Raw genomic sequence first — 13,230 nt, 5'->3', positions numbered from 1 at the left:
ACACTGATCTTCTGTCTGTCTATGAACGGTTACTAAACCATTACTGGTTTTTGCTTAACCAAATCACACAAAAAGGTGCGCTCAGGAAACAGAACGTTTTCAGAGCGTGTGAACGTTTTTGTTGCATTGGACACAATTCAATTATCCTGTGTGGTAAGTCCGCCCCCTAGATGCACTTACCTTTGATTTCCTCTTCTCTATGGTTACAGGACCCAACGGGAAGTGAGGTAGTGTGTGTTGGTCATCCTTTTCAGTTGCTCGTAGACTCAGAGCTTGGAGTGCCCTGGTACCATTCTGCTATCCATGTGAGTTTGTAAAAATTTGAGTTTATTTGCTAGTATAAACGGGTCGGTTCATTTTAGAGTAAAAGCACCGCCTCTCGCGCGATGAAGTGACTCAAGTTGGACACCTAACAGCAGTCAGTATTAACAACAGTCAGTCAGACAGCCGTTGTATTCCTTATAGGGTCTACAACACTCTACAACAGTTATTTAAGCCTTTTCAAACAGGAAATCTGTCGCTTGGAACTCTCGGTGTTTTCTGTTTTAAGAGGCACACCTAATTTTAAACGGTAGAAATGACTGACGAAAGTGCAGAGCAAGAGTCATCAAAACCGGACTCAAGTTTAGATGCCCGTCACTGGGTTGAGAAACTGTTCCCTCCTCACTTTACTCTAGAAGATCTGATGAAGGATGTCGGTAGTCGATCAGCAAAGACTAGAACCAGTGCGGCTGAGCCGTGTCCTACAACTGAGCGGTTTTCCGAAACGGCGGAGTACCATGGACGCCTCAAAAAACAAGAGATTTATTTAGCTGCTCTACGGGATTTCCATCAAGGAGAGGAGCAGTTGAAGAGGAAGATCCTGCGCGAGCAGATTAGCTGGGAGGCGAAGGAAACAGGCAAGCAGCATCCTATTGATGTTACTGATGAGAATCCAGCTGACAGCCCGAGTCCAGATTGCAATGAAGAGTTCCACAGAGGAGAGACATCCATTTGGAACGAATGGGACATTTCCCAATTTAGGAAAGCTATGTGTGAAGTGGAGAGAGACAGGCGTAGATTGAAAATGCAGCTCAGATACACTGAAGAAAAGTTAAACAAGGAGCTAGAGAAAAGGAAACAGCTGCAAGAGTTGCTTGACGAGCGAGAGAATCAGTTAACCTTCTCCAGAAAGCAGGCAGCACAACAAGCCTTGCTTGTGAAGACACTACAAACAGAGAGTCAAACGAAGGCCATTCAGATAAACATGCTGGCAACAGAGGCCAAGGAGAAGGCGACAGAAGCAGCCAAGTGGAGGACAAGTCTAAGAAATTTAAAGGAGGAAACTCAACAGATCAAGCAAGAGTGCTCCAACCTAGCCTGGGAGGTGCAGAGACTCCAAGAGCAGCAGAAATCAGAGATGAAGAGGCAGACCGAGGCAGTGAGATTGGAACACGAGGCAGCAATGCAGAGACTTCAGAGAGAGGTGATGCAAGTCAGAGCGGAGCTGAGCGCGGAGAGGGCCAGCCATGCCCGCAGTCGCAATGCCTTAGAACTCCTGCGCAAACATTTTAACAGTCAGTGACTGTGAGCCAGCGGAAGGAGTAAAAAGCCACATTTCCTAACTCGTTGATATTGAGGCAGAATCTTGCTGATGGAGGACCAAGTATAGCATATTGTGAAGACTCCCCCCTCCACCAGCATACCCTGTTATTCTTTTCTAGTTCTTGATTAGCTATGTCAGGTCCATTTCTGCAAAGAGAGACCTGCAGTGTACAGAGCTGTGGGTCACCCAGGAGCAGGCAAGACTGATCCTGTTCATTCCAGATATGCATCACATTCAATGGACTTTGTAGTAACTGTGTGCCAATATATTTTGCTGAATGAAATGGAATGCATTTGAGTGATGCAGAACATTACTGCCTTTTCTTAGTTATCTTGTTTCACATCGATATAGTGTACGTTTCCGTAGTGATATCATTCCTGTGTTATAAAAACAGCCTATGTTTGATGATTCCTCTCTGTCACACTACATAATGCTAATGTATTTCGGTGGAAATGACCTATTAATGCCTACAGTAAGTGCATTTGAATGAGGAGTATGTGCAAAAGTAAAATTGTAAATCTCTGTGATCACACACACACACACACACACACACACTGTGAACAGTGAGCAGTGAATTTGTCCTCTGCATCTGACCCATCCAACACACCGGTAGTGAACACACACACACGGCCCAGATGCAGGAGCAGTGGGCAGCATTCCTTGCACCCAGGGGGCACGGGGGTTAAGTACCTGGCCCAAGGGCACACAGCCGTGGATGTCGGTCCTGGGAGTCGAACTGGCAACCCTTCGGTCACAAGCCCGGTTATCGATGTAGTCGTCAACAAATAAGTGAATTGAAAAAAACAAAAAAACAATGTTTTTTTTTTCTTTCTGTACTTTATTTTTAATATACCTCCACATGTTTGCCTCTTTAAAATAAAACTTTCTGTACACATGAAATCTACTCCCACCATGAAAAATAACCACAAACAGAAAGAAAGAAACACAGGAAAATGAAGCAGAAAAGGCAGCAAGGTGAAGAAAAGAAAAAATAAACAAAGCATATTTTCAGTCTGACACTTCACAGAAAATTGAAAAAGGGCGGAAAAAAAATAAAAATAAAGGAGATAAAATCCACTCAATCAGCTAGGTATCTGACATCTAAATGCAAATTCAGGTGTGAAAGCTCACAGAGTGTGTGTACATGTGCTAAAATAAGAGCAGGGTTTTGTTAAAGTCACAACGAAAATGATTTGTTTTTGAGTTATGAACAGCATCTCATCCACTTCAAGAACAGTTGAAAAACAACACGTTTAGTCGAGCATCACAGCTCCTCCATTTGTTGTATTCAATTCAACTTGACCATTTCCTGAAACAAACGTTTAAACATTTGCCAATCTCTAGTGCCAAACTCAGCTCACTCCATGCAAGGTTCATAATACAGGCAACAGTCAAAGGTTAAGGTATGAACGTTTTTTTTTTCTTTTTTGACTGTTTTTTTTTGTATTGTTTAAAGCACAATGGATCATTTTAAACAGCAAAAGAACACATGTATACATTTTCACTTAATGTGCACCTACAAATCCCTGAAAAAAAGAAAGAAAGAAAGAAAAAAACAAACAAACAAAAAAACAACCCTTTCGGCAAGTTGCAGGCAACAGCAATCCCATTTTTAAAAGCTGAATGGTGCTCCTATTCTAGATCCATTTATTGCAAGTTCTCGTCTAGCGTGGAAGCTGAGCAGCGGTAAGTTTGGATGTCAGCCAGTCTTCAGTGTTAGCCAGTAACATACAGCGGACAATGCCCCATCCATTAGCACACTTACACTCGCACCCAGAACACAGTGACATATTCATCATGATACATTGAAAGCCATGAGGGTAAAAACTGTGGCACATGAAAAACAAACAAACAAACAAACATGCAGGGGATCTGACGTATGACTCTTGACATTTCATGCACCCATGTACGCACAAGTAAAGCTGAACAGTTAATTGTTTCCCTTGTTACATATGTGCAGGTCCCGTGCAGTTTCTGAAGGCCCGAAAAACACCTGCCGTGTTGTAAGATCTTAATTTCTTTTTTATGCCTATATACATTTCAGAGAACTGCCCTCAATAACAATAATATCAAACGAAACACAAATCTGGTCAAGGAAAAAGAAGAGTACACAGCACTTATTAACTAAAAAAAAAACCCTATGAGGTATATAAGAAACAAAAGATTTGTGCAAACAGAATACATAAAACACTAACTTAACTTAAAGATATACTAACCAAGCATTTAAAAGAGTTTTTTTTGTTTGTTTGTTTATTTTTTGTTTTGTTTCGTTTCATTTTTGTTTTTTTCCTTTGAAGCAGAATCCCATTTTGCTTTTTAACAAAGCTTCTTTGAAACAGCCATGAAAATATTGAAGGATGCAAACCAACTGAGGTCCCCGTTATTGTAAAAAAAAATAAAAATAAAATAAAATAAAAGGAAATCCTCAGAATAAACATGTTACCACAGTTTTGGCTCATTCAAGTTTGACAGTGCAGGTTAAAATAAATGTGAACCAAAAAAACCAAACAAACAAACAGTGAAATGAGTTATGTCTTTCCTACTGGAACCAATAAGTAATGGCTAGATTTCAAAATGCAGCATTTGAAGAGCATAAAACCCCCCTCACTCTTGTGCCTTCAAAAAAAAAAAAACAACCCAACATCTTTTTCGCTATATTACAGTGTATCTGTTGAGGGTATTATCTCTTCCCCTGTAACGTGTACAATGTGCGTTCATACATTATTGAAGTATACCAACCCTGATTTATATTTTATTTTAGTTATTCATTTTTTTTTTGCACAGTTCTGGTGTAAACCAGTGTTTCCCTAATCCCAGTCTTGAGAACCCACAACCAGAGGTGGTGAACAGAAATCTTTGCTGAAGTACAGTTACTTTCAGGGCAATGGAGAGGTAAATGCTCCCCTCAGAATGTTTGTAAGTAAACATAGTCTGTTAAAAATGAATTTTATCACTAGTTACTGTGTTACGACAACTACATCCAGTGTCAACCAATCGGAAACCATGTCAGTATCTGGAATCAAAGGTTTTGGGCTGTTAGAGGGAGCCTGTTAACCTGACTGTAGAGCCAGCCAACTTCCTCAGCAAGATCTCTATGGCTGATTTAACAACTGCCATTTTCCAAATCAGAAGTTACATCACACAGAAAAGTCTATGTTAATTACAAGTAACTGTCCACCTCTTCCTGTGACACTCAATGTTTTGCTCTGGCCCTTGCAGCCACACCCCTGATTCAGCCAATCAAAAGGTTGAGAGTGAGCTGAATCTGGTGGTGGGTTGAGACAAAATGGTACAGCCCTGTGGATCTTCCGAAGTGGAACTGAGAAACACTGGTATTTAAAAAAAAAAAGAAAAAAAAACAAAACAAAAACCTTAAAAATCCTCTAATAATTTTAAAATGGTTTCCTCCAAAGTATTAAAAATGGTTTTCCTAATTGTGCTAAGTCACTTATCCGGGTAAATAATGCTAAAACTGTGATCTTACAGGAGATTATTACTGTATAAGGGACCAAAATCAACCGGAGAGCTGTTTACATAAAGCAGACAACCAACAGGAAAGGTAAGTGCGCCATTAGACAGACAGTTACTATATAAATGTTTAGTTTTGTAAAATCCCCATTACCAGTTTACCAATCTACTTCCTAATATTATCACGGAACATACGAGGCTGGATTTCTGTATTTACAACAGAACTGTGCTTGATTCCATGTATGGTTTCAGTGGAGCACCTCGATTTCAGAATGCTTGACAGTGCATTCAGCGAATTTACCAGCCAAGACTACGTTTAATCTTTGAGAAACCAACAGTCATGTGTAACTTAAAGTAAGAGAGCTGATCCAGCATCAGTCATTGGCTTTCATAATCCTACTCAGTACAATTATATGGACTGAGGTGGCACTGATCCTGGATCAGGAGACTTACTCTGAGACGTCTGATACTCACGATCTCAGATAACGCTTGAGCGTACGTTTGCGAACTATCCTCTTTTGCTCAGTTAGGGTTTGCGTTGGAGATAAATTCAAAACTGTGCAAACATCACACGAAAACACTGCGTGCTAAACAACCACTGTTCAATCTAATAATTCTAAGTCACCAGAAGGTCTCAGACAGAACCTAGATTTCTCGTAGGAACTGTTCTTATAAATGTCTGTATTTACATCCACCAGCTCTTTCTGAAGTCTTTTTATTCAACACGAGATGGAATAGAAAAATGATAGGAGACGATCAGCTGTCGCTAATCTGCAAGACATTTTTTTTTTTTCCAATTAATACCCTTAGAAAAACGTTTGAATGAAATTTGCCAAACTGTATTTCCGTTTCATTAGAAGCAAAATAATAATAATAATAATAATAATAATTTGGGCTAGAAAATGGAGTGCTGTAGTCTTACATGCTGCTCTGGACTTTCTGTCCAAATAATAGGAATGAGGCCAGAGTTAGCACAAACTGACGCTAAGAACTGTACACCTAGGTCAAAGGTCACACTGTAAAGAGGCAGGGCTCTACTGAAGCCCTTTTTTTTTTTTTTTTTTCCAATTCCCTCTCGCATCCACACATCCAAAAAAGCTCACCACCCCAACACTTCCGAACACCTCATCCGCTTTATGAGGACTCCTCCTGGGCTGCTGGTCTCTTGAGGTCTCGGATCTGCTTTATCAGGTAGTTCTTCTCATCGCAGAACTGTTCGTCCTCGGAGCGGTCCGTCTGGAAGTGGCTCAGGAAGTCCACCAGTTTCGACTGGTTCTTCAGCAAGATGTCCAATACCGGCTGGGTTTTATTGGGGTTCGCCACAAACACCTGAGAACAAAAAAGGGAGTTCTCTCACTACAGCCGCTTTTTACACAGTCTTGTGTCATGTAGTTCATTGGTGTTACAGTATGCCTTTCCACCATACGTCCAAGTCTTCTTTTTTTTCCTTTAAAACCTTATAGGTTAGAATACAATTGGGCCAAGGAGAGCAATCACATGTTACAGGGTGGAAAGTAATTGGAGCTAAGACAGGCAGACAGAGGAAACAAGCCCTCAGTCAGACTTGTACATGAATTAAACACAGTCTCTCTCTCTCTCTCTCTCTCTCTCTTTCTCTTGCTCTCTCTCTCTCATACACATGCACGCGCGCGGGCACACACGCATGTATGTGCGTGTCCTCACCTTGAATACATGGAAGGCCTCAAACTGGATGTTGCGGCTGTTATCTCTCAACATGTTCATCATCAGTTTCAGGTTCTCAGCTCGGCTAATGTACTTGGTCATAACAGTGAAGTTGTGTCTGTCCAGCAGTAGTTCTCCCAAAAGCTGTTAAAAAAAAAAAGACAGAATTGATATCAACAGAAGCTTCAACAAAAGTATGGACAACCACACTCTGACATAGATGATGGTTAACGGTGGGTTGCTTATATAAGGCTTATTAAAGGATTTATTGTGGAACATTCTTTGACAAAAGGGGAACTTTTCAAACATGTGGATGAGCAGGCTACAGGACAAAGAAACTGCAATATGAGCTGAGTATTCTGTCATGTTTCTTTGGCTTAAGGGTTTTAAAGTTAATCTCTCTCTCCCTCATACACATACACACACACATACGCATACACACACACACACACACACACACACACATACACATACACACGAGTAAAAACAATGTGGTTTTTCATTTAAAAGTACATGACAATACCTTCAGAGACTGACGTTTGGTGACGTAATTGTCAGAATGTAGCAGCTTTTCATACTCTGTAAACACCTGTGGGTTTAAATCAAAGAAAAACCATGACGTGAACAGTGGAAGTCTTTTCAATGAATAAATAAGTCATTATCCTGTGCATTCAGTAATGCTTTTCCATTTCAAACAAATTAAATAAATAAAATTTTAAATACCCAAAAACTCGAACATACCATAAACAAAAAGACTGACATGAACTGTATTCAGAACTGTGCATAAAATAAACATTTTTCTTACGCGGTCATAATTTGTTTCCAGGAAATCTGCACACATAATCTTGTGTCTTGTTAGCAGATCCTAAAATGAAGAGGAAGAGGATTTAGCAACGAAAACATTACTTTTTCTGGACATTTGTAGACACGCACAACAAAGGCATGTAGGGCTTTGCGTATAAAAATGTCAGCCTGGCAAAACCAAAAAAAAAAAAAAAAAATGAATAGGAGCTATTATCTTCACTAATTACGTAATACATTACCTTGATCAAGTGAATAAATTAAAGTTATTTACACACGATTATTAACTGAAGCTACGGAGACAAGGATCAAAAGCATAAGCTAACCTTATACAGCCGTAACCATTTCTACAAAATTGGCTGTTTGAGCTGCTAGATGCTTTAATCCACAGCGGTTGATTTGTTTTGCAAAAACACTGAAAAATACACTGGGGGGTAATTCCACAAAGCAGGATTTTTCATTTAGCCTGACAAAAAAAAAAAAAAATATCGAGCCAAAAGTCAAAACTCAGGATAGTCCAAGAGGAGGTTTCAGTTATTCCTGCTTTGAGGAATATTCCTCAGTTTACAGGCGCATTCTTTATAGACATAACTCCTGTTTACAAAACATAAATACGAAACGCAATGCCGAACGACTTATCGAAATCCATGACCAGGAAAAAAAAAAAAAAAAAAAACGGAAAATTTGACACTTGGGGGAATGAGAGAAATGGCTTAAACAGGCTCCGGTGGATCCTGTAATCCACTGCTGAACATGAGTGCGGCTGTGCCCAGAGCAGTTAGTGTCGTGTTGCTGCGTCTTCAGTCAGTCAGACAGACAGACGATCAGCAAGAGGAGCGTTTTGCTGTGCTGTCTGTGGTGCATGACGATCTATCAGAACCCACACCACCATAAACAACCGCTTTTCAAAACTGTAAACCGAAGTCAAAGGAAGATACGTCTGCCTCTTAGAGGATTCTGCCTTTACAATTCACAATGAGCTGTGTAGCTGCATTTGATTCTCGACTTTTCATAGCAATGGTTTAGACGGTCAAAATCATTGGTTTAAAAGAAAAAATATGTACTGAACAATCAAATGTAAAACAGCCGCTTTGCTGACATGCAGACAGTTTAAATAATGAATCTTCCATTGTCTTCTGGGCTAAAGCCAAATGAAGCCATTTGATTTGGAAACATTTTGGAATTTCTTCATTTTTATAAACTCTTTGTTCTTTTTTCATGTACAGAGACCTTCTAGAAATACGCAGCCTCAGAGCAGAGTGTATGAATTCTAAATGCTTGCAGTTTGAAACTACTGGTGTGATCGTATTTGTATGTTAGAATTTTTTTTTTGTTTTTTAATTGACTTAAAGAAGTGACCCCACCTGCTCTTTAAAACCAAACATTTTTTTGTTTTATTGTTTCCCTACTTCTCCTTCGCTACACACACACACACACATATGCATGCACGCACACACACACATACACATGCACCACAGTAACTGGCAATAAACGCCCCAGCTGTCAACAGTCCCTTCAATGCAATAAATCTACTACAGCTCACACAAAGGCAATACATATCCTCCTAACACACAAACACAAATGTATGAACATATAGATTAAGTCATGATAATCTCCCCCGAGGCCCTGCTTGCCTCCACTGTAACAGGCCTGTGAAAACTGTGCCTATCTGTCTCCCCGATCACAGGTGTATTTTTAGTTCTGAAACCTAAAGTCTTACCACTACTGCTGCCGGTGTAAAGCTTGAAAGACTAATTTCATATTTTTACAGACTTATCTTTTTTTAAGCCGCCTTAGTATGTTCACAAACTTGCTTTTCGAGTTCGATTTTTGAGGGACACGCACGCGGCTTATCAGACAACGTTTTCTTTTTGTCCGGAGGATCTGATGTTTTGTGTATATCTAACGGCTCTGGGTTTTCGGCATTACCGATTTCACATTTCCTCGTGCGAAGAAACATGTGCGAACATGTGTGACGGATGAATGGCGCAGCCGTACCTTGAACGAGGCAAAGGCGTCGGAGGCGATGTCAAAGGTGGAGAGTTCCACATAGCGGAAGAAGTGGAAGAATTCCTCGGAGAACAGGACGATGCGGGCTAAGGGTTCGTGACGCAGACACTCCCTCAGCATCATGCCACAGTTAAGAGCCACCTCTGCACTCTCATAGCTACACACACAGAACAGACAAATATGTGACAGAGTCACAGAGGGGGGAAAAAAAAAAAAAAATACGACAGACATGTAATAAAGTTTTGGTTAGCCATCGAGGATCATGCACTTCATCAAACGACCTTGACCGGAAAAAATAAATCTTTTGTAATGCTTCTAATTTTTCTTTTTTTTTTTTTTTTTGTAAACTTCATTGTCAGGGAAGGTTGGTGTGTTAGGATGCATTAAAAGGCAAAAAGGGGCTTCAAAAACTGCAGGGTTAAAAAAAAGAAAAACAAACATGTTATGCACTTGAATGATTTCAGAGATAACGGCAGTTTTACAGGCTCATCCATTTGGGCATCTCTGATGAAGAAACATTAGAATGTGGTGATATCTTTTGTGTGAGAGACCATAAATCCATTCGGAGGGAGCAATGCGACAAGGATTAAAAAAAAAAAAAAAGCTATAGCGTGATAACTACCCATCAATACGTAGAAATACAAGTAGAAGTACAAGTAGGGGTACTTTATTTGTCTCACACACACACACACACACACACACACACAGGGCAGTGAAATGCAGCTTCTGCATTTAACGCAGCCTAAGTGAACACACACTATAAGCTAGGAGCAGTGGGCAGCCACCGCCACTGCCGTTGCCCGGGGACCAACTCCAGGTCCTTCTACCAGTGACTTGATCAAGGTCACTGACAGGAGTACTAACCCTAGCACACATGCCCAGGGCCTTCTTGCCGTGAGGCAACAGTGCTAACCACTGAGGCACCCTGAAGCGCACACATTGCTGCACTAAAAGCAGAAAACCTCTTTCAACTCAGACAGCGTATTGGAAACAGGAAGTGTGTGGCGCAAATAACTAACTAAATAAATAAATAAATAGAACGGCTGCCATCACCAGAGTGTCTGTAGTGACGATGTACCATGACAGTGTAATGATTTCTAAAAGCACTGACCCGCGGTTTGTGGCCCCAGGCCTGGAAACTCACCCGTTCAGCAGCATGAAGAGGATCTGAGAGTGAGAGGAGATGTACTCCACTGTGGGAGTCCGGGTACCAATCTGACGCCGCACTATGTTACTGAACAGGTGAACCACGTCTTTCTTTCCCTTCGGGATACAAAATAAGAACAAGAAAAAGAACCGTCTTTACTTTTAAAAAAAGAAAAAAAAAAATAGTGGATTCAAGGAAAAAAGAAAAAAAACAAACACACGTTTAAGTCTGTAAATGTGCGACAGGTAAACCAAACATGTGAGACTTAACAGTTCATGACACAACAGACCCATTTCGTGCTACAAGGAGAGCTTTGTGAACATTTTACAGACAATACGTCCATCCCTCCCTGCTATACCACAGCAATGCTTTGACCCCATCCCATAAATATAATCTGTGTGTTAACATGATCTGCCCTGCGATTGGACTGGCGACCTGTCCAGGGTGTTTCCCCGCCTTTCGCCCTATGAGCGCTGGGATAGGCTCCAGCACCCCCCGCGACCCTAATCAGGATAAGCGGCTTAGATAATGAGTGAGTGAGTGAGTGAGTGTTAACATGAGGAGGTGAATTTAAAAAAAAAAAAAAAACAAAAACAAAAAAAGGGTACCTCAAAGTCGATTCTCTGTAGGTTAGCTATGAGAGAGATGAGGAGGTTGGTGTTGTAAAGCTCCTGGGCAAGTTGAGCTACAGCTTCAGTCTGAGGCTCCTTGTCTCCTGTACCACACAGTACCTCTTTCAAAGAGGCTAGGTTTTTCGACACGTCCTCCGATACCTGGGGGAGGAAACATGGTCAGCTACGCAGCTAACGTGGCTGCAGTCCGCAAACTAGTGAACAGAAACGCCCAAAACCTCCCAAAAAGAAGGCTTTATTAAAACCCGTACTCCGTAATGTTGGATACCGTAAGCTTGACCTGCCTTGACATTATGCTAGGATTTGACTAGGGTTATACAGGGGGAAAATGTACTAAATTCATTATAGACTTATGCTAACCTTTTCACATTTCTTGCTGTCAGAGGCTTCGAGTTTCTCCAAGTAAGCCACATTTTCCTTCAGATTCCGTACAATTTCAGCAGGGCTCTTCTGAGACTTCCCAAAGGGGAACGGCATGGCGGTCAGGTAGTGGAGCTATGAGGGTGACGAGGAGGTTTGTGGAATCTGAAGTCAGTGGCGATGTAGAGGTATGGACCCTTTTAAAACAAATGGGTAAAGAACTAAATAATAATAATAATAGGTTTTGCAGTGGTTTAACAAAATATCTAACACCCACGTGGTTTTTATACCTCAAAAGTTACATTATCAACATATCTCATTGTATGAACCACGTCAGAATCTTCACCACAGGACAATACTAATGTGTGATGAGTAACACCACACATCTATCATAGCATAACCTCAAATACAAGCTCAAAGGCAGAGTATACTGTGATCCTCCAAATCCTTCATATAAAACAAAATACACTGATGAGTTCTGATAGTTGTGCGGAATTATTGATTAATGCAAATAGCTTGAGCCTAATCTAGACAGTTTCCCCTAGCCGCGAGCATGCTCATCAACCATAAATAATATATTAAAAACAGATACAGATGCATTCATTGGTATACAAAGAAATACAGTTGTACAAAGGAAAGCAAAGCAAAAGAGTACAGAAGGGAAAAATAGGTAATGGAGATTGTGATTACAATTTGAAGAACTGGTAATAACTACGTGGATGGAATTGGTACTTTGAATTACAGCATACAGCCTTTACTGGTGATGAGTATCGATTGCCTCCGCCCAATGTCAGTGGGGTAAAGACACAAGAAATCGAACGACCCGACAATTAAATACATGTTGTAAACGCCAGATGTATTCAGTTTACTCATATAGCAGGGTCAGTAGCATGTGACTCACAGAAGCTATAAAATATTTTTTATCAAACCCAAATGTGTCGGCTAATTACAGCTAGCCAGTTCGATAAACTACCGATTGGTTGAGCTGGCTGACTAGCCACAGCTAGCGAAATGAGTAATGCTATACCGAAAAGTTCATTTAGAATAAAATGGTCATTTCCCGGTTAGCTAAACTGATTCGTTAAACGTTCTTTATGAATTTTATATGAATATCCACTCAAATTGTCAGCGCAAGCAGCTTAGCTGAACTGGAACTGGTTCCTCAACTCCGCAGCTACAACTAGGCGTAAGTGAGCTTCTCTGTGTAACTATCCAAGGCAGCTAGCTCTATAGCTAATACAAGAAGTTACTCCAAAGTTTTCTACGACATTTAATGAGCCAGATAAACAACATGCTGATCTGAAACTGTTGATGGCGTGATAAACAAAATGTTGTACCTTCTGAAATGTCTTAATACGATGATAAGCAAGTTTACTATATTGGAGACACAGTTAACCTAAATATCTGATATAGTTCGCTCGTAATGTCAGGAAACACGAGAAGTTAACCTGGTGGCCAACGTCATGTTCCGACGGCATTACTCACCACACAGCAGATTCAAAAGGTCGATTTTAAAAATCACCCCCAAAAAAGATGATACACCA

General features: G+C 40.6%; 2 protein-coding genes across 2 annotated transcripts; one reads left to right on the top strand and one right to left on the bottom strand.

Moving 5' to 3' along the window:
• The first annotated feature begins 577 nt into the window (after positions 1-577).
• ccdc160 (coiled-coil domain containing 160) lies at positions 578-1,564 on the top strand. The gene has a single exon (XM_030765565.1). The coding sequence runs from the start codon at positions 578-580 to the stop codon at positions 1,562-1,564; it is 987 nt and encodes a 328-aa protein (XP_030621425.1).
• Positions 1,565-6,045: 4,481 nt separating this feature from the next.
• cab39l1 (calcium binding protein 39, like 1) lies at positions 6,046-11,803 on the bottom strand. The gene is made up of 8 exons (XM_030764918.1): positions 11,687-11,803; positions 11,303-11,467; positions 10,692-10,810; positions 9,536-9,704; positions 7,542-7,601; positions 7,260-7,325; positions 6,737-6,880; positions 6,046-6,382 (listed from the first exon to the last, which is right to left on the bottom strand). The coding sequence occupies exons 1-8, from the start codon at positions 11,801-11,803 to the stop codon at positions 6,188-6,190; spliced, it is 1,035 nt and encodes a 344-aa protein (XP_030620778.1). The 3' UTR covers positions 6,046-6,187.
• Between the last annotated feature and the right edge of the window lie 1,427 nt (positions 11,804-13,230).

The sequence above is a fragment of the Chanos chanos genome, chromosome 2 (genome assembly GCF_902362185.1).
Source record: "Chanos chanos chromosome 2, fChaCha1.1, whole genome shotgun sequence".
Taxonomy (NCBI): Eukaryota; Metazoa; Chordata; class Actinopteri; order Gonorynchiformes; family Chanidae; genus Chanos; species Chanos chanos.
The sequence above is the reverse complement of the archived record's forward strand: the minus strand, read 5'-3'. Positions and strand labels throughout refer to the sequence as shown.

Bases quoted from the DNA above. Each gene is read 5' to 3' on its own strand.
- ccdc160 (XM_030765565.1), top strand. From the start codon at position 578: ATGACTGACGAAAGTGCAGAGCAAGAGTCATCAAAACCGGACTCAAGT.
- cab39l1 (XM_030764918.1), bottom strand. From the start codon at position 11,803: ATGCCGTTCCCCTTTGGGAAGTCTCAGAAGAGCCCTGCTGAAATTGTA. The intron at 11,468-11,686 runs GTTAGCATAAGT...TTCCTCCCCCAG, and splicing joins ACAGCAAGAAATGTGAAAAG to GTATCGGAGGACGTGTCGAA. The intron at 10,811-11,302 runs GTACCCTTTTTT...TGTATCCCGAAG, and splicing joins TACAGAGAATCGACTTTGAG to GGAAAGAAAGACGTGGTTCA.